This window comes from Centrocercus urophasianus, unplaced genomic scaffold, assembly GCF_019232065.1.
Source record: "Centrocercus urophasianus isolate 14NV4802_14NV808 unplaced genomic scaffold, USGS_Curo_1.0 seq_16, whole genome shotgun sequence".
Taxonomy (NCBI): domain Eukaryota; kingdom Metazoa; phylum Chordata; class Aves; order Galliformes; family Phasianidae; genus Centrocercus; species Centrocercus urophasianus.
Genome location: NW_024884711.1, coordinates 29,530,021 through 29,557,955, shown reverse-complemented (window position 1 = coordinate 29,557,955; position 27,935 = coordinate 29,530,021). Strand labels below are relative to the sequence as shown.

The 27,935-nt window shown below is 37.8% G+C and overlaps 1 protein-coding gene across 1 annotated transcript in view; it reads right to left on the bottom strand.

Annotated features, from left to right (window-relative positions):
• The window catches only part of PLXDC2 (plexin domain containing 2), a 225,653-nt gene that overhangs the window by 112,294 nt on the left and 85,424 nt on the right, over nucleotides 1-27,935 (bottom strand). Inside the window, exon 2 of the mRNA XM_042817552.1 lies at nucleotides 1,330-1,541. Coding sequence (XP_042673486.1) covers nucleotides 1,330-1,541 — 212 coding nt within the window. The remainder of the gene's footprint in view (nucleotides 1-1,329; nucleotides 1,542-27,935) is intronic.

Below are 27,935 nucleotides of genomic sequence, written 5' to 3'. Positions count from 1 at the left end.
AGGGGAGCACAGAATCTGAATTTAATAAACTCAGTAGGGATAGTGTACTTTTGAGGATAAGACTCTGCAGTGCCATTAATCAGGCAGGAAACGTAGCTACAGAAAACATCGTTCAATATACATCCATTTTCAAGCATTCATTTTTCCCCCAAACGTTGCCAAATGCAAGTATCAGGGAGACAACTCTGACTCATTTCATGCTGTAGGAGCATGGAAGTCAACAGACTGGATACACAAGTGACAATGCACACAGGTCTACCTCTGAGCCATGGAAAGATCAGCTACACAAACTTTCCTGTATCCAAGACACCATACTTTATGTGCTAAAATAATTAGAAACTGGATTGAAATCTTTTGTGCTGGAGTGAGCTGCTACAAGTATGGCTAGATGGTGGGGAATGAGGCAAAATAAACAAATCATTTTAAATCAAATAAAAAAAAAAAAAAAAAGAAAAAGCACAAAACATTGAAAAATGAGTTATTATTTTGACTCATCATTATCTCTACAGACAAGTTTTATATTGCGTTTCTTATTGTATAAGTTTATAATCTTAAACCTAAAAACTGTTGTTTGTTTGAGAATGAGCTCCTCAACAGTAGAAAAAAAAAAAAAAAGCACTGAAGCTTCGCAAGCAAAGATAGAAAATTTTAAGTATTGTCTATTACAAGCTGTATTTTATTGATGAACACAATAGAGATTTTATTAATTAGAGAACAACCAAATCTAGTACTTTAAAAAAATCCATACTAATACAATACTTATTTACAGCTTCCATACTAATACAATACTTATTTACAGCTTTATCTGTAAGATAAATAAAATTTACACAAATCATTGTAGCTAGATATGTTTAGCACCAATTGAAAACAACAGTGGATCTGAAGTTATTCATGGACAACTTTCACTGTACCTACAGTTCTCTAAACTGAGAGTACCTTTAAAGACCCAACTGACTTTCAAGGAGATTTACATGATATCTATGCAAGATGGAGGAACTTTTAAAATTTCTATTTTATTTTATATATACTGTTTCCTTTTCCAGTTAAGTAGAAAGCACTGCTACAACAGAGTACTTTCCATAACTAGTTTCCACCAAGACAGACATCTTCAAGAGACTCTCCACAGAAACCAGAAGAGATGTTCTCCAATCTCAAGGCAGGAGGAAAAACAGATTTCCACATGCTTGCAGGGACAGACACACAATCACAAGGCTATATTCAACTGCTAAGGCATGAATGTATTGAAGAACTCACCTTTTTCGATTTATTTCCTCCCCTCCCCCCCTTTCAAAAATAACAAATTAAATAAAAAGTGAAATGAATTTGTACCTCGATCTGAGTGGCATTCTCATGTCCCTCTTCTAGCAGCAGATCTGTAAAACCACCTGGCTCAGAAGAATCCTGCCCCATACTGGCTCTGTTAGTGCTGACTGATTTAAGAGACTCTGAGTGCCTTCTCCACCTGTGGCTATTTACATATGCATCCACTTGCACGTTTTTCTCCACGCCAGGGAAGCTCTGAACAACTTGATAAAGCACACCTGTGTGAGAAACAAAACAAAACAAGGTTATAAATCAGCTGGGACTATCTTTTACTGATCATAGTCTAAAACATAGTAATATTAAATTTTTTAAAAAATGCTTTGAAACTACTCTGTAGAATAGCCAGTTATATCTCTGATGAACCAACAAAACCATAACAGTCTGAGAGAATAAGCAGCATATTCTGCTTCAGAAAAATATAATAATTTGGACTAAGTTTTGTAGGCTCCTCTAACCATCCCATGTGTTTTATCTTCCTGCCTATTTTAAGTCTGGGAAAAGTTTTCCATGTTACGTTTTTTGACTTTAACATTTGTCTACCTATAGCTGTCACTTTCCAAAATGAAACAAATGTAAGAAAAATTAACATCTAATCAAAAGGAGTCCAAAAATAAAGGAGACTGAGAAACACTGAAGTTGTGTTTCAACTTAGCCTCTGCTGCTAATTTTATGTGGAAATAGCTTGGAAGTCATGGTGACAGCCAGCCAAATAAACATTCTGAGAGGCATGAAATTCCCATGAACGTCTGTTGCTGTTTAGAAATAAAGCTGCGCAACTGATAAATGTGAATGGTGTGTGAAGGTTGCAGGCACTCACTACATCCCCTGTAAAGCACCAGTGGAGATGGGTGGTGTGCTTTATATATTCCTTATGCACTTTATTCACATTGTTCACAACTTTTTCATGCCAGTATAACTACCAAAAAAATCCATAAATTCTTAAGTAGTTTCCAATTCTCCCAACCCAACTAGTTTTTGTTAATTGATTTCAGCTACAGTGAGTACAGTAAGGCTCCAGTAATTTATCACACTTAGCACTAAAAATCAAACGTGCTTTTCATATTGCCTTGTATGCTTTGGGACAGAGAGGAAGCAGAGGACTGCTCTATTTTGCATTTTCCAGGAATAAGTGGAACTTGTTCTAAGAGCAGTACTTGGAGGTTCCAAATGAAATGTTAGCTGCAAACTAGAAGTCACAAAGAGTAAAATAAAATGAGTACAGATGAAGAAATACACCGGAAAATAGTTCATTTGCAGTAGCAATCTGCTCCTTCTGTTTGGCAGAAGCTTCTGAGCAACAGACACTATTTCCAAGTTCCATACTAACTATCAAATATGCTGTCTGGACACAAAAGACACAGAAAAATAGAAAACTACCTACCAAAGATATAATAAATACCATTTTCCTACATCATAGATCGTTTAGGAATCAGTACTACAGGAGAATCTTAGAGTCATAGAATGATTTGGATTGGAAAGGACCCCTAAGGGTCATCTAGTCCAAAACCCTTTCTGTAGTGACACCTACATGCTGCCAAAGCTCATGAACATCACCCACATTAGAGCAGGACGTTCTGTTTTTAGCATTACCACTCCAAAAAAGGAAACTTTATTTAAGTGCACAAAGACATTGCTTTTAAATCAGTTTCTGGGGTCAAAGGAAATGGTAAATATCAACATTATAAGGAGAAATGGATGCAGTCAAACAGCGGAGACAAGACCAGCCCAGCCCTAACTGTACAACCCCTCTTCTGTTTCTCAAAGCTCTGACAGGGTTTCATAAGTATATAAGGAAACTCCCACCAGCAATTCTCTCGTTCAAAGTTAAGCATGTTTATGTGAATTGCTGGATACAGATCTTGATTGGTGACAAGTGATTGGAATAATCCCCGCACCCTGCCCCAAAGTCTATCAGTTGTTGTCCTTAACAGACCAGAAAGAGTTTACAGTACAGAAAAAAATCTCCGTAAGAATTTAAGCTCCAGTGATCCTTTCTTTCTTCCTGTCTAATTGGCCAAAAATCTAATAAGCTCATTTCCTAAGTTATTTAATCACTCTCAACCGCATGCTATTGTAGTACTACGTCACTTAGAGAACTCAGAATTTAACAGACAGACAAAATAAGCAATCTCTAGCTAGAAGTTTCCTTACACCCTGAGTAATCAAGCTTGTTTTCCTTTAATTGGTGGCTCTTCAAAACGCGTTTTCTTGAATTTCTTAAAAGGCTTAGAAGACTTGTCTTCAACAAATTGCTACTTTGCTGCCTGCTTCATCAAGCAATCAGCTGCCAGATGCAGAGGGACAGCTCTACAGATGAACTCGATCACTCCTCTGCTGTCTTCATCAGCATCTATTCAAAGCTGCCCTCCCTGCTCCAACTTAGAAGAAGTTGCCACAATGCTACAGGGATAGGGATGCCCACAAGCTAGCAAATTGAAAAGAATCCGATAGAGTTGCAGATACATGCCTTCTGTCTGAGATGCAGAACACCAAAGGCTTGATCCATGGAAGTAACATTTACCACCCACCACAGCTGTATTAAGACATCTCAACACCCATTGCAATGACCAAGGTGCATTAGATACATACAAATGGCTTCCTGGACTATAGTGCAATATCTGCAGAACCCCATTTTCTTCCTCTGAATCACCTTTCCTGCACTAAACCTACATTCAGAAAGAAAGAGGCAAAGACACATCTACCCGCATTCCGCATTCCCACTGCAGCCCATTTTCTTTTTATGGTCAACAACTAATATGTTGAGGTAATCATCTAAATTAGAAAACAAAAAATACTAAAGTTACAGGAGGTCTTTAAATCTCTTTCACCTCAGGCTGAGTCTTGCCTGCAAAGGAAGGGATTATAATTTGTTTTACCAAATCCTGAATAAAAATGAATATGACTTCTAAGCTGTAAGGTTTTGTAACATAACAAACTACTTTCTAAAACAGTAAAAATACAGTGCTGGAGAGAAAAATAAAATTAGCACATCAGGGTACTTCTAGTGGCTTGCCAAATCTACATTTTTATCTCCTAACAGTTCATGATTTATTTATTTATTTTATACAGTACAATTGCATCATGGCACCTGCAAAATTTGCTATGGGTTATTCCATATAGGAGAAAACTTTGATCTCATCAGTACATAGATTTTTTTTCCTGTTTCAACTATTTTAATTACATGATTTTTTTCTCTTGAAATATAGAAAATGTTCTAAGTCATACTGTTAGCATACTACTACTTTGATAAATATTACTTCACACCTACTAACCATATCAACATCAAGATGCTTTGTATTGATCTAACTGTATCCAAAATGCACTATATACTTCTAAATCTAATAACAGAAAGTATTAAAAGCACGATCTGATAAACATCGTCAGTTTAAAGCCAGTAACTTCGGTATTTGTGAAAGCTTCTACCAGTTTTACCCCTAGATGTGATTAATGGACGTGGACTGACAGAGTGGAGATGCTCAAGCTATAACCGGAGGTAAAATCTGGATGTGTTTTAAAAGAGTGAAGACAGAAACTTACTGTAGACCACCTCCTTCACAAAGCATTTTCCTCAAACTACTGGGGATAAAAAGAAAGAGGCAATGGGCCTGGCAAGACCCTTTCTGATCCAGCATGGCTCCTGAGGCGTATCTTGACATACCTCTAATATTGAGAAAATGATAAATAAGATATTTATATTTCAAAGTGAGTCAAACAGGGTATTTTCTATTCCTTTCAAGTAATTTTAATTGAAATAAATAATATATACACATTCTCAGATAATTGATAGATCAAATAAATTTTCAGATTCTAAATGCAGGCAGCTCATGAAGGAAAAGCATTCAGAAACCTAAAATCGTAATCCTTTACAAGTTAGAACTATTTTATGTTTCTGGTTGGAACCTCTGTGTAACTAATAAATCACATAAAGGGCACTTTAGAGGAAATGTACCAAAGTATTATGCTCTTATCTTTGAGATCTCAGAGCTCGCACTAATTAACACTGAAGGAGAGCGCATCATTCAAATCATTTGGTAAGCAGCCAAAGGCTGTAGTATCTGATTAATAATGAAATTATAATATTGGCAAACCTAGATGAGCAGGAGCTTGTTCAGCCTGTAAGAGCAGAGACTCAGAACTGAAATAAGCCTTCAAGCTTATTAAAATTGGAACCACAATTTTCAGCATGGCCTACTATGCTTCTGCATTAATAACAGCAGTTATGTTTTCTAGTTCTGTGCAAATACCTGTGCCATGGTATACAGAGTGACACTGTACCACAGCAATTTAGAAGCAGTGAAAATAGACTTTATAATGGGTGTAATGAAGTTGGTCTCTTGACCTGATCCTTCAACAATTTTCCCAGAAGTTTTCATAAAATTTGCAATGCAAGTAATTATGCCTGCAGATCATTCCTCCTTGACTTAAGTTAGAGTTAGTTATGGATGGACCTAGTGAAGAATTAATTAGAAAGTAAACTTGGTAAGGGAAGTGGAGGTAGAATTACAGACGGACTCACTTCTGCTCACATCTAAAGCCAGGGCTTCAAATTTCCCTCTGTACACACTTACAGACAGAGAAAGACATTTAACAGATTTTGACATCTACTGCCTAAACCACTATGTTAAACCACTATGTGCTCAGCATTTTTTTTTTTTTTTTTTTATTTTTACTAACTTGCAGGTTAATTTAGCAGTCTAACCCGACAGAGAATACAGGACAGAAACCTTTATCTTCTTGTACATCAGGACCTGCCTATTGAAGTAGTGCAGTTAGTCTGAGGTTATTGACAGGAAGACAGGAAGATGTGCCTACATTAGAAAAATACCCAGAACTGCTCAATAGTTATATTATTAACATAAATCAATGCTGAAAGTCAACAAATGAGTAGTAGAGGAGTTTGTCTACTACAATATTGTGATTCCTGAATGCAGTTCTTACAGATCAGCTAAGTGGATTTTTCTTATAAAAAGATCTTCTAATAAGTAAGTAAGTACCCAGCCATGGTGGAGACACAGGGTCTCTGCTTTGCATCTGTCTGGTGACAGAAATGTCACCAAAGAGGAAAGAACCTCTATTTTGAAACAAAAAAAGTCAAGTAGGTAAATAATTTACCCCTAATCCCCTCATTGCCCTTATTCAAATTCTTTTTTCTTTTTTTTCCCCCTTCCATGAGGTTAAACAGAGATTTCTGGGTTGTTTCAGTACATCAGAATTTCAGGATTGCATTTCTAAAACATGTGTTAATTACATTTCATGATTGCACATATTTAGGCCAGCTCTGCAATTTGACTAATTTCATAAATGCACCATAATCAACAAGAATTTTTTTCTTTGGAAACCCAGAAATACATGTTGAAACCTTTACTCAACAGATTGTGTATGTACAAGATATAGTGTCATCTTTCTAAATCTGCCACAACTCAAATGCTAGCTAAATCAAATATCAAATACACAAATTTATTTATCAAGGAACAGAAAATGCCACCATAGTTCTTTAGCTTAAGTAATTTTTTATACCGTGTCTCATGAATCTTTATTTCAACTGCAACCATTAGAGAAGATGAGAAACCATCAAATTTCAGTGGAAGTTAGGGTCAGGAAGTTGGGCTTCTTGGAACCCGTGAAAAAATTCAGCAGTATGCTATAAAAGCCTATCAGCTACTGTTGCTGGAAAAGGATCAGGGAACCTAATCTCATTGTACAATGCACAACAGGAACAGCTTCTCAAACTGAAAAATAGAAAAGTAAAAAGCTTTCTCTTTACTTTAGCAAGGAGCATCTTAACTCCTTTTTGTGTAATTTCTGCCATAACTCTCTGTTTCCCCTAATCTAGTTTTGGTTATTGCTATACAAACAATTTATTTTATTTTATTTTTTATTGCTAGCCTTCAACCTTTTTTTCATCTGGAGATTCCTATAAATGTCTTAGTACAGCTGTAGATTTAAGCTTACTCAAAGGAATACTTCTAGTCATTACTTTCCTGCCCTCCTTTCCAGCACACAGTTTTGCATTACAGAAGGGACTGTCGTAATCCCACCTGAAAAGAAGATAACAGGTCCCTCTGCTTCCACTGAACAGTGCTGGGATTCTTCACTCTACATTTCACTTTCAGCTATTGACAATCAACATAATTAAAATCACTTAATATTTGCTTACACTATGGGAAAGTTTCATATCCACATTCCCATTAGCATTCCCAATTGGTAATATAGACACCCAAATGAACTTAGATGGATATCTATCACATATTAAATTCACACATAAGACAAAAAGAAGCATATTTGAATGTTTTTTGCTTTCCTGGCACACAACTCAAAATAATCAAACTATATTTTCTTGTGGGTTATCAAACTCAAGCACAGAAAAACAGGGTTTGTGTCCAAATCTCACTATGTCACAAACTCTCAAGAAGTCACAAAATTATCTGTGTAAAAAGCAAGAAAAGCTTAAGAATTCAACAAGAACAAAAAAATATCCTGATATGGAGAAATCTAAGAGAAATTGAGATGACTCTACAATATTCTATGTATATGTAAATTCTTGTTTTTCCAATCTAGATTCAAGGGTTTTCCTGAGAATACTAATTCTACTTTATTTAAATATAACAGCTGCAAGTGTATACAGGCTTTTTTTCCTGTAGTCAATAAATGGATTGCAGCACAATTGCCAACATCAGACTCAAGCATTTAGTGCGATCATCAATACATTCATCTCAGAGTTCCCATTTGGAGGCATCTTTATTTTGGAGAAAAGCAGAAGGATGCCAGCACCATGGTGAGTCAGCTTCTCTTCAAGATTCAGGCTTAACTAGGATAAGTAAGAAATCCACTTGGCTAGAAGGCATGCATCAATGTGCATATGCTTGTAACTAATAAAATGGAGTAAAAAAAGTTAGACTGACAATTTTGCAATCAGATCATTAAGTCTAACTTCTGTCTCTGGGCAATAGAGAAAAGCATACAAAAATGACAGACTCATTCATAATTTGAACTGCAGCATATGTCTGGAACTGTTTTTGCATGAGCTGCCCTGGCAGAAGGCAACAAATATCTCGGATATGTCAGACAATTTTTGTTTGGCTAATTTATGCTGTTCCTAGCAGGCAGAGTAAGTGCAACTTTGGTAGAAGACTTATCTTCATTTTTAGCCTCAGCGACAGTTAGTGTCTAAGAGAGATGCAAACCTGGTCCTTGAAAAACAGATTAGGAGAAGCAGTGCTTGTCTTTTCATAGTGTGCAAAGAGCAGCAATCCCAGGGACACCACTCTGGCCAAGATGATGTCTATGAGCTCACAGCTGGCCTGTTGTGCTCATACTCATACTGCAGCAGCATCAGGATGATAGCGTGGCTTTGTCAGGCTGACCTGGAGTCAGGCACAGGGATAGATATCAGTCTTCACACCAAAGGTAACTTCACTGAGTTTAGCGGCACAAGCAAAGAAGGCATATAGATAGGAAAACAAAACTCAAATATCAATGTGATGGAGCTATCCTAACATACACTTGTGCACAACATGATTGCGCAGACAGATTAAAATCTGAGCAACCTGACAGAATGGAAAAGATAAGAAAAGTGGCATAATTCTTCACCCAGTACAACACTGACAGACACGTATAAATCAGGGTTTCCCTACCTTTCCATGTCAGGAGTGCCTAACTGACTGTCGGACTCTTTTCAGTAGTGAGTGGAGACAGGACAAGGGGAAACGGCCGGAAACTGCAGCATAGGAAGTTCTGCTCAAATGTGCGCAAGAACTTCTTTACAGTGAGGTGACGGAGCACTGGAACAGGCTGCCCAGGGGGTTGTGGAGTCTCCTTCTCTGGAGATGTTCAAGACCTGCCTGGATGCCTACCTGTGTGACCTGGTGTAAGGAACCTGCTTTGGCAGTGGGGTTGGAGTCGATGATCTCTGGAGGTCCCTTCCAACCCCTACAATTCCGTGATTCTGACTGTAATTACTTTGTTAACAATGTTTTTTTCTTTTTTCTGCAAACTGCGACAAACTCTTAAGTTGCTTAGTTGTTCCTAATTTGTTCCTTACTGAGCCTGTGGCACTGGCCAAAACACAGCCCGTGTAAAATGTGTAGCTGCTCAGAATGCGAGTAAACCTGAACATCTTCAAATGAGGCAGATCATGCAATGCAGCCCTGGAGTGACTGGAACATGAAACATTTCTCCTGCTGTGTCCTCAGTTCTCTTGGCCTCCCTCTCAGTGGTAGAAAGGAAGCGGTTTGCGGAAAAAGTTGTTTCACAGGGCACAGGATTTGGAAAGCAAGAAAACGAACAAACAATCACAGTTGCACAGAAACATGTAGTGGGGAATGCAATAGTATCTGACATAAAAACTGCAGAAAAGCATTGCATGACTTTTCTTCCACTGTGGCAGTAAAGGACAGTTTTCAAAGATGGAAAGGTTAAAATTTACAGCTGTTTGTAGAGGCATTGCTCCAGCTCAATGCTAAAACTCTTCAAGTCATTTTAGACAAAATTTAAAATATAACCTTTTTTTTTTTTTTTCCCCACTATGGATTAAATAAAGAAATTTTACATCTTCTTTCATTTTCTACACTTGAAGTTTTCCTGGACCAACAGCAATTTAGGATTTACAGAGAATATTCCATCTGCAGATAAATAGATAGATCATTAGGGGAATTAATGAACACATTTATAAAAAAGTAAAAGCTTAGTGCCAGTCCATATTACACTGTGGTATCAAGACAGAGTTTTCATAAACGTCCTGTAGAAAATAAAAGTAATAAATGAACATTTTAAAAAATAGAGTTGCATTAAAGGTCAGGAAAATTAAGATAGTCTCACTGGGCTTATGCGGTGGGGTTACTTGCTTAGGTCAGCAGTGATTGAGAAATACATTAAGTGTTAGTACTTAAAGGTTCTCAAGATGCATTTGACCTGATTTTCTTAGCTTTATAGATACACTGAATTATGCTTATAGTGTTTTATTCTTTAGGCTAGAGATGACACAGCCAAGAAATGACAGAGATGACTTTTTTAGAAGAAGAGCTTGAAAATTGTTTCACTTCCTCTTCTCACCCCCAAACTCACAAATACTGCTCAAAGATAAATTTCCCGATATATTTATCTAGTTCTCTCATTTTTGTATCTCTTGTTTCAAAACAATAGTAAAAAAAATAATTAAAAGAAAATATCTTGCCTTACCCATTCATCCGTATGCATTACGTATTTTTAAAGACTTCCAAAACAGTGATTTTATACAGTAAATTATCTAAAGTGGAAATCTTCAGTAAAAGAGTACCAAAAATTTGGCTCTTTGTAAGACTTGCCATTAGAGAAGTCAGAACCTTACAACTTTCCAAGAAAAAGGAGAGGAGAAATCTAAGTATTAAACATAAAAGGTGCAGAGGCTGAGTCTATAAAAGAAGCAAAATGTGCTGTAGATGCTTGGATTACTTAAGTTCTTATAGTATTGGTGCATAGTAGATCAACAAATACATCAATTTTGCTACCTGTAGGACGTGGATAAAGATACTGACTTCCTCTTAAGCATATCCAGTGTTACTGATGGCAAGTGCTAGACAACAGCTATACTTTATTTTGTTTTCCAAATGCAACTGTTTATTTCTTCCAGACACTGCTACTGTGCAGGGGAAAACTATTTTGTGTCTTATCAAAACCAGATTAATTTTGTAACTGAAATTAAAATGCATCTAAATGCCTTCAGCTCCTTTCCAAGAAAAAAAAAAAAATCTCAGCTTCATAAGGAGATCTGTGGAGGAAAACATGTTTCTAGCACACTAATGAGAGGAAATTAGAGCTAAGACAGTTCTTAAGTTCTGGCAAAAAATCTGCATTGCTAGATTTGATGTGGGAACAAAAATAAATAAATCATACAGCAAGGAGGAACTGTTGTAGATGTATGTTTAGAGTCAAAGAACAGCTGTATCAAACCAATCAAGAAGCACAGACATAAAAGAATTAAGCCAGGAGAGATATGAATGATAGAAAGGCATTTTTTGTTTGGCAGAAGAAAAACAGTCTTTTTGAAAACTGGCAGAGATAATGGAGAAACAGAAGAGAAAATATTGCACCAATCTTGAAATGTGTCAAAGCAATGGAATTATCTAGTAAATGTTTAATTGGACTGCTCAGTATATGGTGTGTTGAATACTGCATTTATCTTCTCCCAAGAGACAGACAAACTAGCACAGTGGATTGTGCTGATGATGAGAGTAAAGTGCAGAAACAGCATGTTTTCCACTGCACTGCACATAATGTTGTAGTTTTTAAATCAACCAACAGCACTGGAAGGACTCAACTCCTCTAAACCAGTTTTAGAATTTACAAATAAGCAAGCATATTTGCTAACATACTTTACATTTGACACTGCTTACATGCATCTCCCTCATGCCCAGATAAAACAAAGGCTGCATGGGTGGCATCTACTTATAAAGAATTTACACGGAGATTAGTTACTTGGACAGACACGTCCTAAAAAAGACTGAATAAATGTGGATATTTTTCTTGTATGCCTTCCAATTCTAACACAACATTCCCAAGAAAAAAAAACAGTAACAGATTTGCATTCTGATGGAGTGTTTTTGCTAACATACTGCGTAGGTACGATTCATCTATGTCTTTTCTTAACCAGGAGGCAGAGATTGACACTCCCACGCTACAAAGCACGTGGTGTTTTGAAAACTGCACAGGGATGAACCAGTTCAAATGACATCATGCTTCACTTATGAAAGGACAGATTTACAACACTCTTAGCTGTGCTTGTGCTTACTAAGAGGAAGAGAGAGCTATGTAATGAGAGAAGATCAACATTTTGTTATTGTCACATGAGGAGTATGTTATTTTACTATTTCAGAGGGTAGGAGACAACATATAACAACAAGAAAGCTAGTACATTTCTTAAAAAAATACAGGTATGTTTAAATGTTTTGGAGGAACTTATTCTGTAACTGGAGCTGAGCTTAGAGAGGCTCAGATTTGGCAGACCCATCACATTAGATGCATTCAAAACCCTGCCCATGCATTGATAGCTGAAAGGCTGGATCTATGAGGAAGGGACCCATCTTGCGGAAAGGTTTGTTTTCTTCTTGGACAATCATCAGAGCACACAACATTAACTTTTCTACTCAGCACTTGCTTGACCTCTTTATTATCCCTGGTCAGAAATGGTGTGCTCACTGCAAAAGAATGTTCTGAAAATGCAGCATAAAATTTTCTTAAAATAGAGCTAGTCATAGTTCCCGCAATTTTATAAACTGTCCTTTCTCTCCTCTTCCAATTAGACTGCAATATTTTTTTGGAAGAACTTCAAAAACAGGAGATGGCATATCTCATCCAGGAAAAAAGCAGCCTCGAGTTCTTTGTCCCACCCCCAGGAGTGCCTTAACCAATAGGATATGATCTGACTACAAGAAACCTATACTTGTTTACAGTTTCTCGTTGTCAGGTACCTTCCACACTCACAAATGAGTGGGATTCAAGTATTAGCAGCAAGAAGCACAAGGCTTTAATGACATCTGAGAGTTTGAAACCTACAAATTTGTTATGACAGCACAGTTTATCAGTGCTCATATCCTTTATCACATCTATAACCTTAAGCACACTTGGAAAGAAGTGTTTATTAATCAATATTGACGCTAATGGATGTTGACAATAAGTACCCACTTGCTTCAAAAGTAAAAGCTGCTTATCTCAGATTTTATGTCAAGCCATGTGGAAGCTTCTCATAGTTTGGTGCATTCGGGCACATTGCTGGGCTCTAAATAAGCCACCAAAACCACTAACACTTCCATGAACCACAGGCTTTCAAATGACTGTTGTTTAGCATCATAGAATGCTAGCATATCCTAAGTTGGAATGGATCCATAAAGGATTTTTGAGCTCCTTAGACAGAGACTTAACTCATAGTGGCCATTTTCTCTTTTTTTTTCCATTAAATGGCAAATCAAAAAGTCACAAATTCTTCTGCCTCAGACTAATCTTGTGTTCTAAAAACTGCAGGTTTTCAACAGTGTATGCTTGCCTTTACATAATTTTGCTAAGCAGTTTCTAAGCCTGTCTCATAACATCTGTATATAAAAAGAGGATGAAAGTATCTATCACTTATAGGAGGAGAAAAGTAATAAAAGACAGCACATTCATCCTCCTCCCCTAATATGAATGCAGTGAGAAGGGAAAAACCAACAATGTGATGTATTATCCACAGCAGTTTTGCTGAAGTAAGGAAACTGAAAGCTGCCTAAAATGAGAGAGATGTTTGTTTTCAGAGGGAAAGATCTTTCAATACCATTAATACTCTCAAGTACCACCATTATTCATGGTAAATATGGACTCATTAATAGATTGTTTTGTAGCTTAAGCTTTAAATAGCAGTAAATTCATAAATACCAGTTTAAACAATCTCATTTAGATCTGTAGTGCACTGAGACACTCAAATGTTTGCAAACTGAGTCTCCTTTATCCTTTTCTTGTGTTTCCCTCTGTCCACATGTGCACATTCCCCTTTTACTCACCATATGCAATGCCCTGGTATTAGAACCCAAACTATTTCCTTCAGTGTTCTTCCCATCCAATCTAGTTATCTTTCCCGTATCCTGACATCTGACTTTAATTAGCTCCATCACTCAAAGCCCTTACAATTCCATTACCAGCTAGAGAAATACACAGGAAAATTCTCCTCTCAGATGTTTCCTCAGGTTTTTTCCTGTTCCCAGTTCAGTAAGTCACCTACCTAAGTCACCCATGCCTTCAGCTACCTGTGCTCCTCCAGCTCAGTCTGGTCACCCAAGAAGCTGCACAGTGTCAGTCCCTGCACTGCACCCCTTCTGTTCAACCAGGTTGCCAGGGAGAAGAAGCAAAGCAGAGTGAGGAGGCATTGCTGCATGCCCAGATTGTGTCCTAGCCTTGACCATAGCTTCTGGTCCCACTTGCCTGCTGCCTCTTCCCAACATTATTGCCTGAAATTAGATGTTACACTCTTCAGTGACTTGTCAGAGGAAGATGAAGAAGCTTAGGGGAGAGTAAGACTCTGTGGAGCTCTGCACAAAGTGAGGAAATGACTGCTCCAATAAGCAACCCAACAAGCCTGAAAGCTATTTGGCTATTATATATTTTCTCAGTTTTAGGAAAAGAATTTCTATGTATTTTTAAATTTTAAAATCAAGATCTTTCATATTTCTCATTAACATCAGAAATATGTTATATTAGGAGTGTGTAGCACTCACTGTGCTTTATGGGCACTGTTCAAACACAGACAATGAACTTAGATGTTTTAATCTAAAGAACGATCCGTAAGTATATTATCATTTGTTAGTGTTCCATGAATAAGTGTAATATAAATCACGGAGGAAAAAAATCTGAGAATGAGTCAAGAGAGTGGCAAAATAGCAAAGCTTGAATGTACATATGGACTGGAATGAAATGGCTTTATGGGTTGAGTCCAGTGGGACGTATAGATTCCAGCAAAAAAAAAAAAAAAAAAAAAAGGAAAAAAAGGGGCAGGGGGAGGTGGTGATTTATTGATTAATTACATATAATACAGAGCAGCAATACCATAAAACTTATAGTCACGGATAAGGCTCACTTTGCATCTCTCAGAGAGCTTAGAATCTCCCAAGCTGCAAGGAACACACACTGATCATCAAGTTCAACTCCCAGTTTCCACACGGGGCCACTCAAAATCCAAACCCTACAACTGAGAGCGCTGTACTGGCGCTCCTTGAATTCCTGTGCTTGAGGCTATGCCCACTGCCCTGGGCAGCCTGCACCATGCCCAATGCCCTCTGATGCAGACCCTTTCCCTGACCCCCTGCTGCTCCTCCCCTGATGCAGCTCTGTGCTGTTCCCTTGGGCCCTGTTGCTGTCACACAGAGCAGAGCTCAGCATTGCCTCTCTGCTCTCTGAGAAGAGCTGCAGCCACCATGAGGGTTCCCCTCAGCTCCTCTGCTCTGGGCTGACCAAACCCAGAGACTTCAGCTGCTCCTCACACATCTTGCCCACCAGACCCTCCACCATCTTTGTAGCCTTCTCTAATAATTTTATACTTTTCTTATATTTCCTTTTATATTGTGGTGCTTATATTGTGGCTAGATAGATAACTTCAACTTTAGAAAACTCAGAAAGATAGAGATCTAGTATTTTTCTACTTCAGGATACACTACATATCCAAGAAATGGACATCTTTACACCTCACAAAGCAATCTGGAAAACATATGTTGTACATCACAGTGATTAGGAGAGTACTTGCTGGTGGCCTGCAGAGAGCTGGTTAGTCACAGGATGCTGCTTCCTCTGTATTCAGCTATTAAACCACATTTATAAGTTAAACTCACATTAAGACTGTGTTTGATATTTATTGTTCCATATAAGCAATTGCTACAATTGCCACGGGAATATTATTCTGTTGCCAGAAAAAAAGATAATGATCTATGCAATGGCAGATAGGCTGGGAAATGGGCCCATGAGGGAACTTCTCTGTCAAAACATGAATTTGTGAATGTTTTATACTACCAAGCACTTTCACTGGCATTGTTTGATGTGATTGAGTATTTTACATATTGCAGGTGCCTGGCTTGAGGATCTCAAAGAGGCAAAATTTTTGTATGGCGGCATAGTTGCAATTCCTGAACATCATGCCAACAAGAAATACACCCCCACAGAAAACCAGCTTCATTTCCTGGTTCTTCCATTAAATAAGTCGATTTAATCCTTATAAGATAGTACTATCTGCATACAGTTCAAGAGTTAGAATTATAATCACACATTCTAGAATATGTAAATGTAAGTGTGTGTCTTCCTGATGATCAAGTGATTTCAGTGGGCCTACGGAGGCTCAGTGTCCCTTTGATATCAAGCTGTTTTCCGTATTGCATGGAATCTCACTGGAGGTGAGAGCCTCTCTGAAACATCCAGCCTTGGAAAACAGTTATTTTAGCTGAAACAGACTCTCACATTTCTGGAAGCAGATACCTCTACATTCTCACAAATCTATATGTCTCATACAACATCAGGTGGAGATCATCTAGCCTGTTTTTAAATCCTCTCAAATACCACAGTTCTAAAGGTTGTTCTGGCTGTAACATTACTGGATTAATTTACTCCTTAGACAAAAGCTTACTTTTTCCTGAATAACTTGAAATCCTTTATACTCGGAGTATTTTAGGTGATCAACACCAAACTTTCCCCCCCTCCCACACTGTTTTCCCCCTTTGGGTACTAGAAATCTTTCAAATAGGCCAGTAGCCCACACAACAACTTCTGTCACAACACCAACTTATACTAACTCCTGTTTATATGCTTTGAAACTGATCAAAACTTCAATATGGCATACAAGTAGCTATGTTAATATTTAAGTTCCTCAGAATAGCACCCACTGACACACTGCCTGCTCTGCAAGTCCCTGTAATTGCTAGGAAAATCATTGCTGGGTCAGTCAAGCACATATATTATCAGTTAGGTAACTATTATGTGCAGGGAGTAGAAAGGATTACCTTAAAGGATCAAGTTCAAGAACATGACACCCCTTGTTATCATGGTTTTAGTCAAAACAGCATTTGTAGTTCCTAATTAGAAATTGTCTCCCAAAATCAAATGCAGATGAGCTGTGTTTATTCGTTTGCGCTTTTTAATAGCGGGAAACTACGCAGACATTTTGAAAAACAGTCTGAAAGCTCTGAGAAGCCCTGATCCCAGCAGCACTGCTGAAACTGTTGTAAAACATGCTTTTTCTCAACCCAAATATTAGGGAAAAATAAAGGAAAAAATAAAGCTAATCCTCCCCTCCTACCACCCCCCAAAAAAAACAACAACAACAAAAAAACCTCCACCAAAGTAGTTCCAAACACTTTCTCATATTTCTATGCTGTATTGTGATTCTAAATAAATACAGCTGCTTTTTCCTCTACTTATTGAAAATACAGTTAGCAATGAAGTTAATTTGTGCCTGACCAAGGCTCTTACAGTAACTGATTACTTACAGGTGCCAAGTCTCCAAGTGATATTTTTGCCACCTGTTTTTAATTTCAGGATTGGCTTTTTTTTTTTTTTTTTTTTTTTTTTTAAATTTCCACAGCTTACTGACCTCATGTGGGGCTATGCCATCTGTTGCTCCATTCTCCATGCTCAATCACTAATTTCCACAGGACATCATCAACATCAGAATAGCTTTATCAAGATCTTTCTTTAAGGAGACATACTAAAACTATGACCTGGAAATATCAAAACTGTTTTCCATGTCAAAAAGAAGCTACAAATAAAACATTGATTACTTTCCATTAGCAGATGGTTTCATTCAGGATGTGAATGTGGTTTATTTACATGTCAAATTAACACTATGAAGATGTTTCTGTGTATTGTGTAGTCCTGTTTTCACTTGGTTCTGGATAGCTGTCATCTACCTCCAAACAACTTGTATAGCCTGAAGTTCTTAGGAGAGCCCATTCAACTCATGAAAACTGTTGTCAGCATTAAATATTTGTACTAGAAAAATGTAACAGTTTAATCCATTTAAAAAAAAATGGATTAATTAAAAAATTACTGCATGAAGTGTTAAGGATGTGATAAAGGCTGTGCTCTGAGATAAGCTACAGAGGATGACTGATTCCTCATAATATTTTAATCATGTTTAATTTACAACCAGTAGAATACTGAAAACATCTTGACTGAAAACAGTATTTTCGGAATTACTGAGTATCTTTACTTCTCTCACATGGCCTCCATGGCAGAGAAGGCAAATACACAGCTAAAGAGGGATAGGTCTGAGATGGGGCTGCCACTTCCCCAGCCTTGGAGCAGGATAACGGAGGTGGGAGGGCAAGACTTGGATATGAAAGACAGAACAGACATGGATCACAAACTAAGAGGCAAATTGCTTGGGATAGGAGAAAAAGAGAGCATGCTGAGAAATTCTCATTGAACAGAGGGCTGGAAATGGGGCAGGGAGAAAAATGGTGACTTTTCATTATGACATCAAAGCCCTTAAAATGATTGTTTCTCCATTTCTACAACAACCACTGATATTTTAATATAGTCTTCCCCCCACAGCAGGAAAAGATGATGATAGGTATTTCCAGCCATTTCCCCAGATTATGAAGCAATCAAATCTCTCATCCTCTCCAAAAAAATCTTCTGAGTCATTGTCCAGGATTTAGGTATTGAGGTCAGAGACATACAGAATAAAAAGGCATGTTACAGTAGTACAGGCTGGAGAGTTGGGTGGAGAAGAATCCTATGAGGTTCAACAAGGCAAAGTGCAGAGTCCTGCACATGAGGAGAAATAATCGCATCAATACAGGTTAGGGGATGACCTGCCACAGAAGAGCTCTACAGAAAAAGACCTGGATGGTGGGCAGCAGGTTGGTCATGAGCCAGCACCGTACCTCTCTAGTACATTAAAAAAAACATGGCCAGCAGGTTGAGGGAGCTAATCCTCCCCCTCTGCTCTGCCCTGATGCGGCCATATCTGGAGTCCTGTGTCCAGTTTTGCACTCCCAAGTTCAAGAAACACGGGGAACTTCTGGAGATTTCAGCCAAGAGGCCACAGAGACGATGAGGGGCCTGAAGCGTTTCCTGTATGAGGAAATTCTGAAAGAGCTGTGACTGTCCAGCCTGGAGAAGAGAAGGCTGGGGGGGAGGGGGAGTTTATCAATACTTATAAATATCTAACAGGTAGGAATCAATTGATTGGACGCTGTTGAAAAAAGCCTGGCCCAATGACAGAACAAGGGGCAATGGGTACAAACTGGAACATAGAAATCTCCATACAAACACGGGAGAAAAACTTTGCTTTGAAGGTGACAGAACAATGAAACACATTGCCAAGAGAGGTTGTGAGGTCTCCTCCTCTGCAGATATTCAAAACCCTCCTAGATACTTTCCTATGTAACCTACTGTAGGGAACTTCCTTTAGCAAGGAGTTGGATTAGAAATCTACAGAGGTCCCTTCCAATCTCCAGGATTCTGTGATCTCTTCCAAAACCTTCACACTGTGGTTGCAACTTGTAATGATGCTGACAACCACAGAATCCTTTTCACATCGTGATGATTTGATTAACTTTTTTACCATATTTTCTATTAGTGAGTGTCTAGAAGATATTTGACATTAGTCTGAAGCCACTAGAGTTTGTATCTTCTGCTTAAAGAACTCCAGCAGGCAAAAATTAGCTTGAGGCCCACTCACTGCAATGTCCTCTGTCCTCAGCACTGACATAAAACTGGAAGAATGCTGTTGACTCAAATGCAGCTATTCCCATTGTACAAGAGTGCATCTGAGGTCAGAATCAGACTCAAAATGCTTGCCAAAGACTGCAAAATATTATGAAAGAGTGGCTAACAGAAGCTACCCACACCCACTGTCGTGGATGTTCAGCTGAGAAGCAGATGTTTTAAGGGTCAGTGCTTCTGTAATAAGTAAACACATTTATTGTAATGTAGAACACTGAGCTAATGATATAAACACCAAGCAGGACTCTTGAAATACCATGCAAACAACAACATACATCTGAAAAATAACTACAACAAATGCTTGTTTTTCACCAGAGAGATCACAGGATCAGCAGCTGTTTACTGCTTCAGCACAGCAATTATGATGTAAGCTTAGCCAATGTTTCCAGTAAAGCCTGCTTCCATCCATCCCACTTCTAATAATCTGTGACATTTTTTTCCTGGGCCTGATATTCAGAAGCTTGCTGTCCAAAATGTTGGCTTAGTTGCTCTCGGAGCAAGGCCAAAGGATCACGTGCTCTGCTTTTCAGATTCAGTTAGCTAAAACTAATTTACTCGTCTCTTTGCAAAGACCCCCTGTTTCTTACTCAGCAGTATAATTGCAGCAGACAAATAAGGAAGTTTCTAAATACTAGACATTTTAATTAGAACTTAATGCACAAGCAACAAGAAGAAACCACCAACAAAAAACAAGAACCCACAGGCGTTGGCTGAAAAACAAATATCTGCATTTACCTTTGTTTCTGTGATTTAGCTAAACAAAATGCATTGATATGATACCAGTTAAGCTTTCAACCAAGACGACACACACAAAGATTCGAGAGCAGACCCAAAACTCTGGACTTCGGCAGGCACAGGGCCAGTCCTTAATAAGGGAAATGAATGCCTGCTTATTTGGATCCCTGTGAAAGTTATCCCTGTGCAAATTATCCCTAAACTCCCAGCCTTTCAGAGGGAAACCCCAGAGCCTTGACTGTCATGTTAAGGGAAGCCTGACCTGCAAGGCAGCACCCAGTAGGTCACCCCTGCAAGCAGGGAGAAGGCATGGGTCAGGCTGCACAGGGACACTGACTGTGCCTGCACCCACAGAAAACTTCAGAACTGCACCTGGAACTTTTCTGGCAGATGTCTTTCCCCCTATTTTATATTCAAAAAGAAAATTTAACATTTACTTTTTGCTCAAATTTTTAAAACAAAAGCCAGTTGTGCAGAAATCTGTTTCACAAGTTACAGCTTCCATACCAAGCAGTGAAGCCACGCAGCAAAAAACAAACAAAGCAGCCCACTTACAACCCGGCAAAGAAATCCTCATAATCTGTTCCTCCCCTGTTAAAAATGCTTAAAATCCTCTTTTGGCTGTACTGTTGCATGTACCAACCTACAGGTGAAGGATACAAGTTTCTTGGCTCTATCTTAGCTATGAAAAATTTTGGAGCAACTAAGGAAGAATTTGCAAGCAGTGCACCATATAAAGTTTACCTAATGTTATCTTTTCTTCTTTGAACTTTTACAGTGAGGGTGGTAAAGCACTAGAATAGGTTACCTAATGATGCGGTTGATGCTCAGTCCCTGGAGACTTTCAAGGCAAGGCTGGATGAAGCCCTGGACAACCTGATCTAGCTGCGGTGTCCCTGTTCATTATAGGGGAATGATGGCCTTCAGAGGTCTCTTCCAACCCTAATGCATTACGATTCTATGTCTTCTGCCTAATTATTTAATTAATCCTAAATGAAAAGCACAATCTTCTGCTTGAAGCAAACCTTATCCTATGCTTATGAAATCTCTATAGATACACACGTGTTTCTGTCAAACTGGGAGTTCCTTCCTTTGTTCCCAATGTAAGAAATGTGAATAACACTATTGGTAGAGATAAACTTGGGTTAAGGTTAGAAAATTCAGTAGCTTAACTGACTGACCACATTTAGAAAGTCACTCAGGTAATGCCACATGTCAAGACAAAGGAGGAAGCTCTTTTCAAAACTTTCTCAGAGTTCAGAAGGACAAACTATTAATGCAGATGTAAAATATATATATTTATATGTATTCGAAGTTAGGATTTACATGATTTGCACCTCTGCTCTGGGTTCATTTCTGCTTTGAAATCTCTCTGGGTTAGAAAAACACAAATAATGAAAAAGGCAGTAACAGAAGTATGGATGACTTATTTTCATTGGCCTAGTAATGTGAGATAGAAATATACATATTAGTTTTAAAAAGTATGTTAAAATTTAAAACACAGCTGTACAGAGACTGATAGATGTGTAACTTAAAAACAAATTATTTAACTGTAAACTCTGGAAATGAAGAATAGTAGGGTCACCACCTTAAAAACAGTACATTATAATACAATATGGAAAAGTTAATGATTAATGTAGTCACTAAGTTTATTTTCCTAATTCAGAGTGAGATTTATTGTATCTGCACCACAGAGGCCTGGAGGACAAGACCAGGGACTGACATAGAAAGCTTTTACAGAACAGCTTTGTTGGTGCTCTTCAAAAAAAGTAAAGGTTCAAACAGAGCTGCAGGGCTAATTCCTTTAATGTATAAACTATCCCTAGTGAACATTTTACTGTGCAATAACCTAGTAATATTCCTTTAATCTTTATATTTCAATGAATTAATCACTTAAAATAATACACATAAACCAAGCAGCTGACTTCTGCTTTTCAAAGGAGAAGTGAGTATAAGGACAGTCATGCATGTACTAATGGTAAATGGAAAGGATATGATTAGACAAAATAATAAACATAAGAAATAAGTATTTTAGATTTTGATTAGATACAAAGAAATTACAAACATATTGAATTACATAATAGAACAACAAAAGAAACTGTTTATAAATCTTTACTTATTTTGAGCTGCTTTCATATATGTTTTTTCTTTGTGAAATGTAGAGGCTTGGATAGATTTTCTTATATATATACTGAGAATGTGGAGCTTAATCATCATTCGTGTCTGTTAGATGAATTTATACAAAATCATATTTTCTATATTTTAAAATGTTTTCTACCTACTTTGGTAAAACAATTTATCTAGATCAGTGAAAATAGATTGGCTGTTAAATTAGCTCAAGAATGCATGGGAAAATATTTCAGGTTAATATCTAGTTGCTCAGCTATGTTTTAGAAAGTGTTTCAAACAGCATTCTCCAGGATGCAAAACCTCTTCACCAAGTTAAGCAAGCTTTACCAGTAGTTATGTTATTTATCTTCATTTTGACTTCAGTGAACTCTACAAGTATCAAAAAGTATAATTATTTTTATAAATTGACTTCAGTGTTGTAAAATGCAGAAGTAGAAACAAAGGTTTGGCACAGCAGAGAGAAATTCAGTACATGCAGAGTATCAGCTAAGATTTACTCTTTAGGTTTCCAGAAGTAGAAGAGGAGCTTTAACATGACAGCTACTATTGCAGTCTTAAAGCTCAAAAGTATTCAAAATGCAGCCAGGCCACTAGGAATATAATATAGAGATTTTGATATTTTAAAAGCAAAGACAGAAAGAACTGCATGAACTTCACAAAGCACTTTGTTATCATTTCTAATTTTGCAAGGAAATTGTTGTTCTAATAGCTGCATATAATCCTAAAATTACTTTAAACTCATTTTCTATCTGTTCTCAATCATTCACTCCATGAAGACAGCCAAGTTGCTAGGTGTTTTCCATGTCTAATTTTGAGCTGAATAACAGTTGACTGATACAGATGCCTGTTGGCTTGGTGAGACCATTAAGAGACATTAAATGCATTGAAGAATACAGATGAAAGACATTGAGAGTATCAAAATTCATGGTATTTCCATTTTCTTACACACAGTATGAATTTTATCCAGTGGTAGCACACATATGAGTCTACTGCAATGAAGATGAAGATTCTTGGACATTCATTGAGACTAATTATGACACAATATTTAGTTCTCATTCTCATTCATTCTCATAAAAAAGGAAAAGAACAAACTGATTTTGGATAATACTAGGGAAGCATTCATTTGACACCCTGTCATTTTCACGCTTTCCAATTAGGCTAGTGCTTCAGCTTATGGAAATGCAGACAGGCAAAGCATGAAGTGCATAACCTTCAACACCCCATGACAATCTCAAGTCTACATAATAAAAATACATTGCTAATCTTTGGAAATTAATCAGCTTTACATTTGCTCATATGTACTGTAATGTAAACAGATAAAACAATAACAATGCAGATGGTGTCAAAACAGAGACAAACTTGCCCAAAAGTAGAATATCTATAGATTAGATAAAGATGAAAAATAAGAAAAAGGAGCCAAACTTCACTAAAAAGTATATACAACCTGAAGACAAAGTTCTTATGAACCTTTGACAACTTCCTTAGTACTCCAGGTAATATGCCGTTCCTTTCCAATAAAATGCTTACAGTAACTATAGAGCTAAAGAGGAGGTCATAAAATATTATTCAGGTTTTATAATTCAGGTCTTTTTTATTGTTTCGGGACACAGATGTTGCACAGTTTTACCTCAAGGTGACAGCAAACCAATTCAGACTGTGTAGCTCAGTCCTGCAGGTAAATGGCAGTGATATCAACAACTATGCACAATTCTTTGCCAGATGCTGTAAACTCAAATTTCTAAATGCAACTGACTGAAAAGTGAATATGCATTGTGATATTCTCTATAGCTAACTGTTGATAACAAACACATTACAGTGTTTTCCTACTTCTTAAAAAATGTCTCTACAAGATAAAATTACGTGGTTCCCCCCCCCCCCACTCTAGGAAAGCCAATGACTCACCAACAATAAAAAAAAAAACCAGAACTGCCAACCTATGCTTTGCTCTCAAAACAAGAATGCAGCCTTGCAAGTGAGATTCCTGCCTCTTTTGTTCGTGCACAAAGGACGAATTAAGAACAATGTGCCCCAATACCAACCCGAGAGCATTCACAGAACTTTTAGAGATTTTATGCATTAATATCTCTGGACTGCACTGAGGCAGTCCAGAACACTCTTGGCTCTAAAATTTCTACATCCAGCTGCTGGAAGACAGAGTTGTGTGGTTTGCACAGACATTTGTAATGCTCCTATGTATGCTGCAACATTTTATTTCAACATCCTGTTTATCCTGGCCTTAATTTTAGCTGGGTGGGTGATGATGCAAGAGATCATCTGATAAAGGAAAAAAACTTTAAATATGCAACTAAGTTTCTAGGCAGAGGAGGATTTCCAGTTTCTCTTTGCAGCTTGATAGCCCTTTCTGCTTTAACCTGGTAAACACACACCACAAGATGAAGAACATCATGGCATAGACAGATGACCCCCTCCTGCAGTTTTTACTCCAGGGTCTCCCAGCAAGCTCCTATTTTCTACTGCTGCCTCAATCACAAGTAATAGAGGACCCTGACTTCTTCAGGCTATATATCAAAGTACCTACTATCTCATTTTTACTATATTACTTTTTCTTTGATATAAATCATTGTACATTCTTACTGACTAAAAGGTTTAGAAGAAAGAGGAACAAACTTACAGAAAGTTATGGAATTCATGAGGAGGGTAAAATTCAGTTTCTTTTTAAGCGATTTGAAGAAAAGACATTTCCCTCCTGCTTCCTCATTACAGAAAACGTCGTATTTGCAGAATAAAAGTATCTCTCCAAAAGCATTAAAAGTGAGAAGGTCTGTGGAAGTTCAAGGACTTTGCAAGTAAAAAGCACCAGAGGCTGAAACACTAAACCATGCTTAACACACAGGCAAGTTAATAACAGACTGCCCTGAGGTGGCCTGGGTGATAAAGGTAAAGGACCGCCAAGCATACTGTGGTCTGTGGACAGCTGTTTACACCCAGCAGCCAGGAGGCAGTGGGACACAGCACTGCAGATGCTTGCATTGCTCAGAACACTGCCCGCTAGACTGGCTTCTCTTGCTGATAGCAGTCCTTGCAGCCCTGGTACAACCATGGTTCAGGGAGAGCCAGGCAGGACACCCCCCTGAGCCCTGTTCTGCCATCAGCTGTCTGTAGCTACAGTGTGAGGGCAGGATCATGTACAAGGGCACTGCATGGCAAGCAGTGAGGCTCTGACTTGCCTGTCATTTTGACTTTGACTAGAGTGCTTTTCAGCCCCTCAGAAGAGATGTGCTTGAGAGCCAATAAAGAAGTTTCAAGCCAAAGGGTTTAATAAAATCCCCAAATTAAAATATTTAGTACTGAATATCAAATATAAACTCCTACAGTACACCAAGGCTGTGCTCCATGTCACAGTCACATTCTCAGTAGAGCCTTCTTCACATCAAAGATATAGGCATACAACCTATTTTCAAATCTTCTGGACCATGCCATGGTAACCAAATAGACATTTTCTCTTAAGCGTTTCATAGTCTCGCATGCTGCATTCCCAGAAATGGTAGCAGAATTGCTGGTGTCCAAAAGGCTTTTTTTTCTTTCAGATTTAAAGTTCACACTTCCTCCATCATATACTAACCTGTAGATCTATGATTACAGCTTTTCAGTGGACAACTCATACTATCAAGCATGAGGAAGCATGGGCAGCATTTACCAAAATAGCATTCCACACTGACATTCACTTTACCAGTACAAGGACAGGCTACAGACTGGAAGGAAATGGCTTGGCTGCACTGATGATCTAAATTCACATCTACTAGGATACAGGAAGAGTGGAATATCTCTTCTGTTGTATAACAGGAAATAATTTACATAATGCAGCTAAACCCAGCTCTGAGAACCACAGGATGTATTCATTACTATGCATCAATAGTTCACAGGAAAGAATACAACGCCCATTTGAACACAACAACAACTCTAATAAAGCTTCCTATAGAGGAATTTTACACCTAGACTACTCTAGCCTAGGTACTAATTTGCCAGATTAACTGCTGTGAACAGCTTCTACTCCATTAATGTATTCTGTGTGTACCTGACTGAAACCAAAGGCAGGCAGTGTAGTTTCTTCATTCATCTCAGTAGCTGGAGACCATTCTCCAGGAGCAATTCTGCTTCTAAAACAGGCTCTGTTAAGAGACCAGTGTCAAGAGCAGGCTCTAGTATGGTTTGTATCACTTTCTCTCAAAGTACCAATGTTTCTGCCAAGTCTAATGAAACAGAAAACAAACACTATAGCGTGCACTACCCAAGGCTGCACATGAAGGAAAAATACTTGGAAGCACACGTATAACTAATTGCACCATGTAGTATCAAATGCCTTAAAGCTTATCTGTTGTCAATTATAGAACATAATAAAACAGATAAAGTAACGTGTAGCTGCTACAAGAGCCCAGCATTTGGGAAGACTTAAGGACTTTGTTTTACTTTCTGTGTGGTCAGAACTGATTTTATTATTGGCAGTAACAGGCATACCACTGAGGACAAAGCCTCATTTAAATCCTCAAAATAGCTGCTAACTGTGGTGGGTGAAAGATAGTTGTTTGAAGAGGCCTTTCTTTTGATGGTGGGGTGTTTTCTTGAGGTGATTAACTGGAGTATAATAAGCATAAAGAGAGAAAGGTAACAGGTTATAAGATTATTACATAAAAAAATTATTTCATTTAGTGTGAAGAACTTTCTACACAATGCTGCTCTTTAAGATCAGAGGTGAAGAGTTCTGCCTTTTTTTTTTTTTTTTTTTCCCCCTCCTCCAGTTAACCAGAACATTACCTGAGTAATGTGAAGGGCCACCCAGGGCCAATGCCTTTCTGCAGTTGGAACAACATGGTAGATATATCTTTCGCCTTGGAGTTTACAGGGATTCTTCTAATTACAAGATAAAAATCAAATCTGTGTGCAATCTGCAGACACAGATTCAGATTTGCAGCTGCTGCTCCATTGACAATTTACTCAGAAATGCCAAGCACTGCTTTCATCTAAGTTAATGAGGGTTTTCAATTACTTTACTAAGACCTGATTTTTTTCTTCCATGTGTTGTTCTAAGCTAATGAAGTGACTATATTAACTACCTGACTATCCCAAGGTGTCACCTTCTAAACGTGTTTGGAAGGATGAAAATGGACAGACACTTGATGACTAGTTTGTCATTGCTTTGTAGCAGTCTGGAAAAGAAATGTAATCCTTTTTGTGTCAAAGATATTCTACTGAGCTGAAGGGGAGATAACTTCGGAGACTTTTTTTTAATAGCAAAATAACACTTTCAAGTAGCGTATGTTTTGAGTCAGGTTTGAAGAACTGTTTAAACAACAGCCTGCAGATGTACCAAAGTTTCAATAATCACATTTTTTTGAGCTCTGATATTTGTCCACCCCTTTGTTGAATATATTCACAGAATTTCACATTAAAGGAAATTAAATAACCTGCCTGATTTCATTTTATTCCATTTAAGAAAAACTCAAACCAGAAATGACGGAACAAGAGGGAACCTCTTTTGGGTTGATAGTAGTGATGTTCAACAAGAAGCATACAAT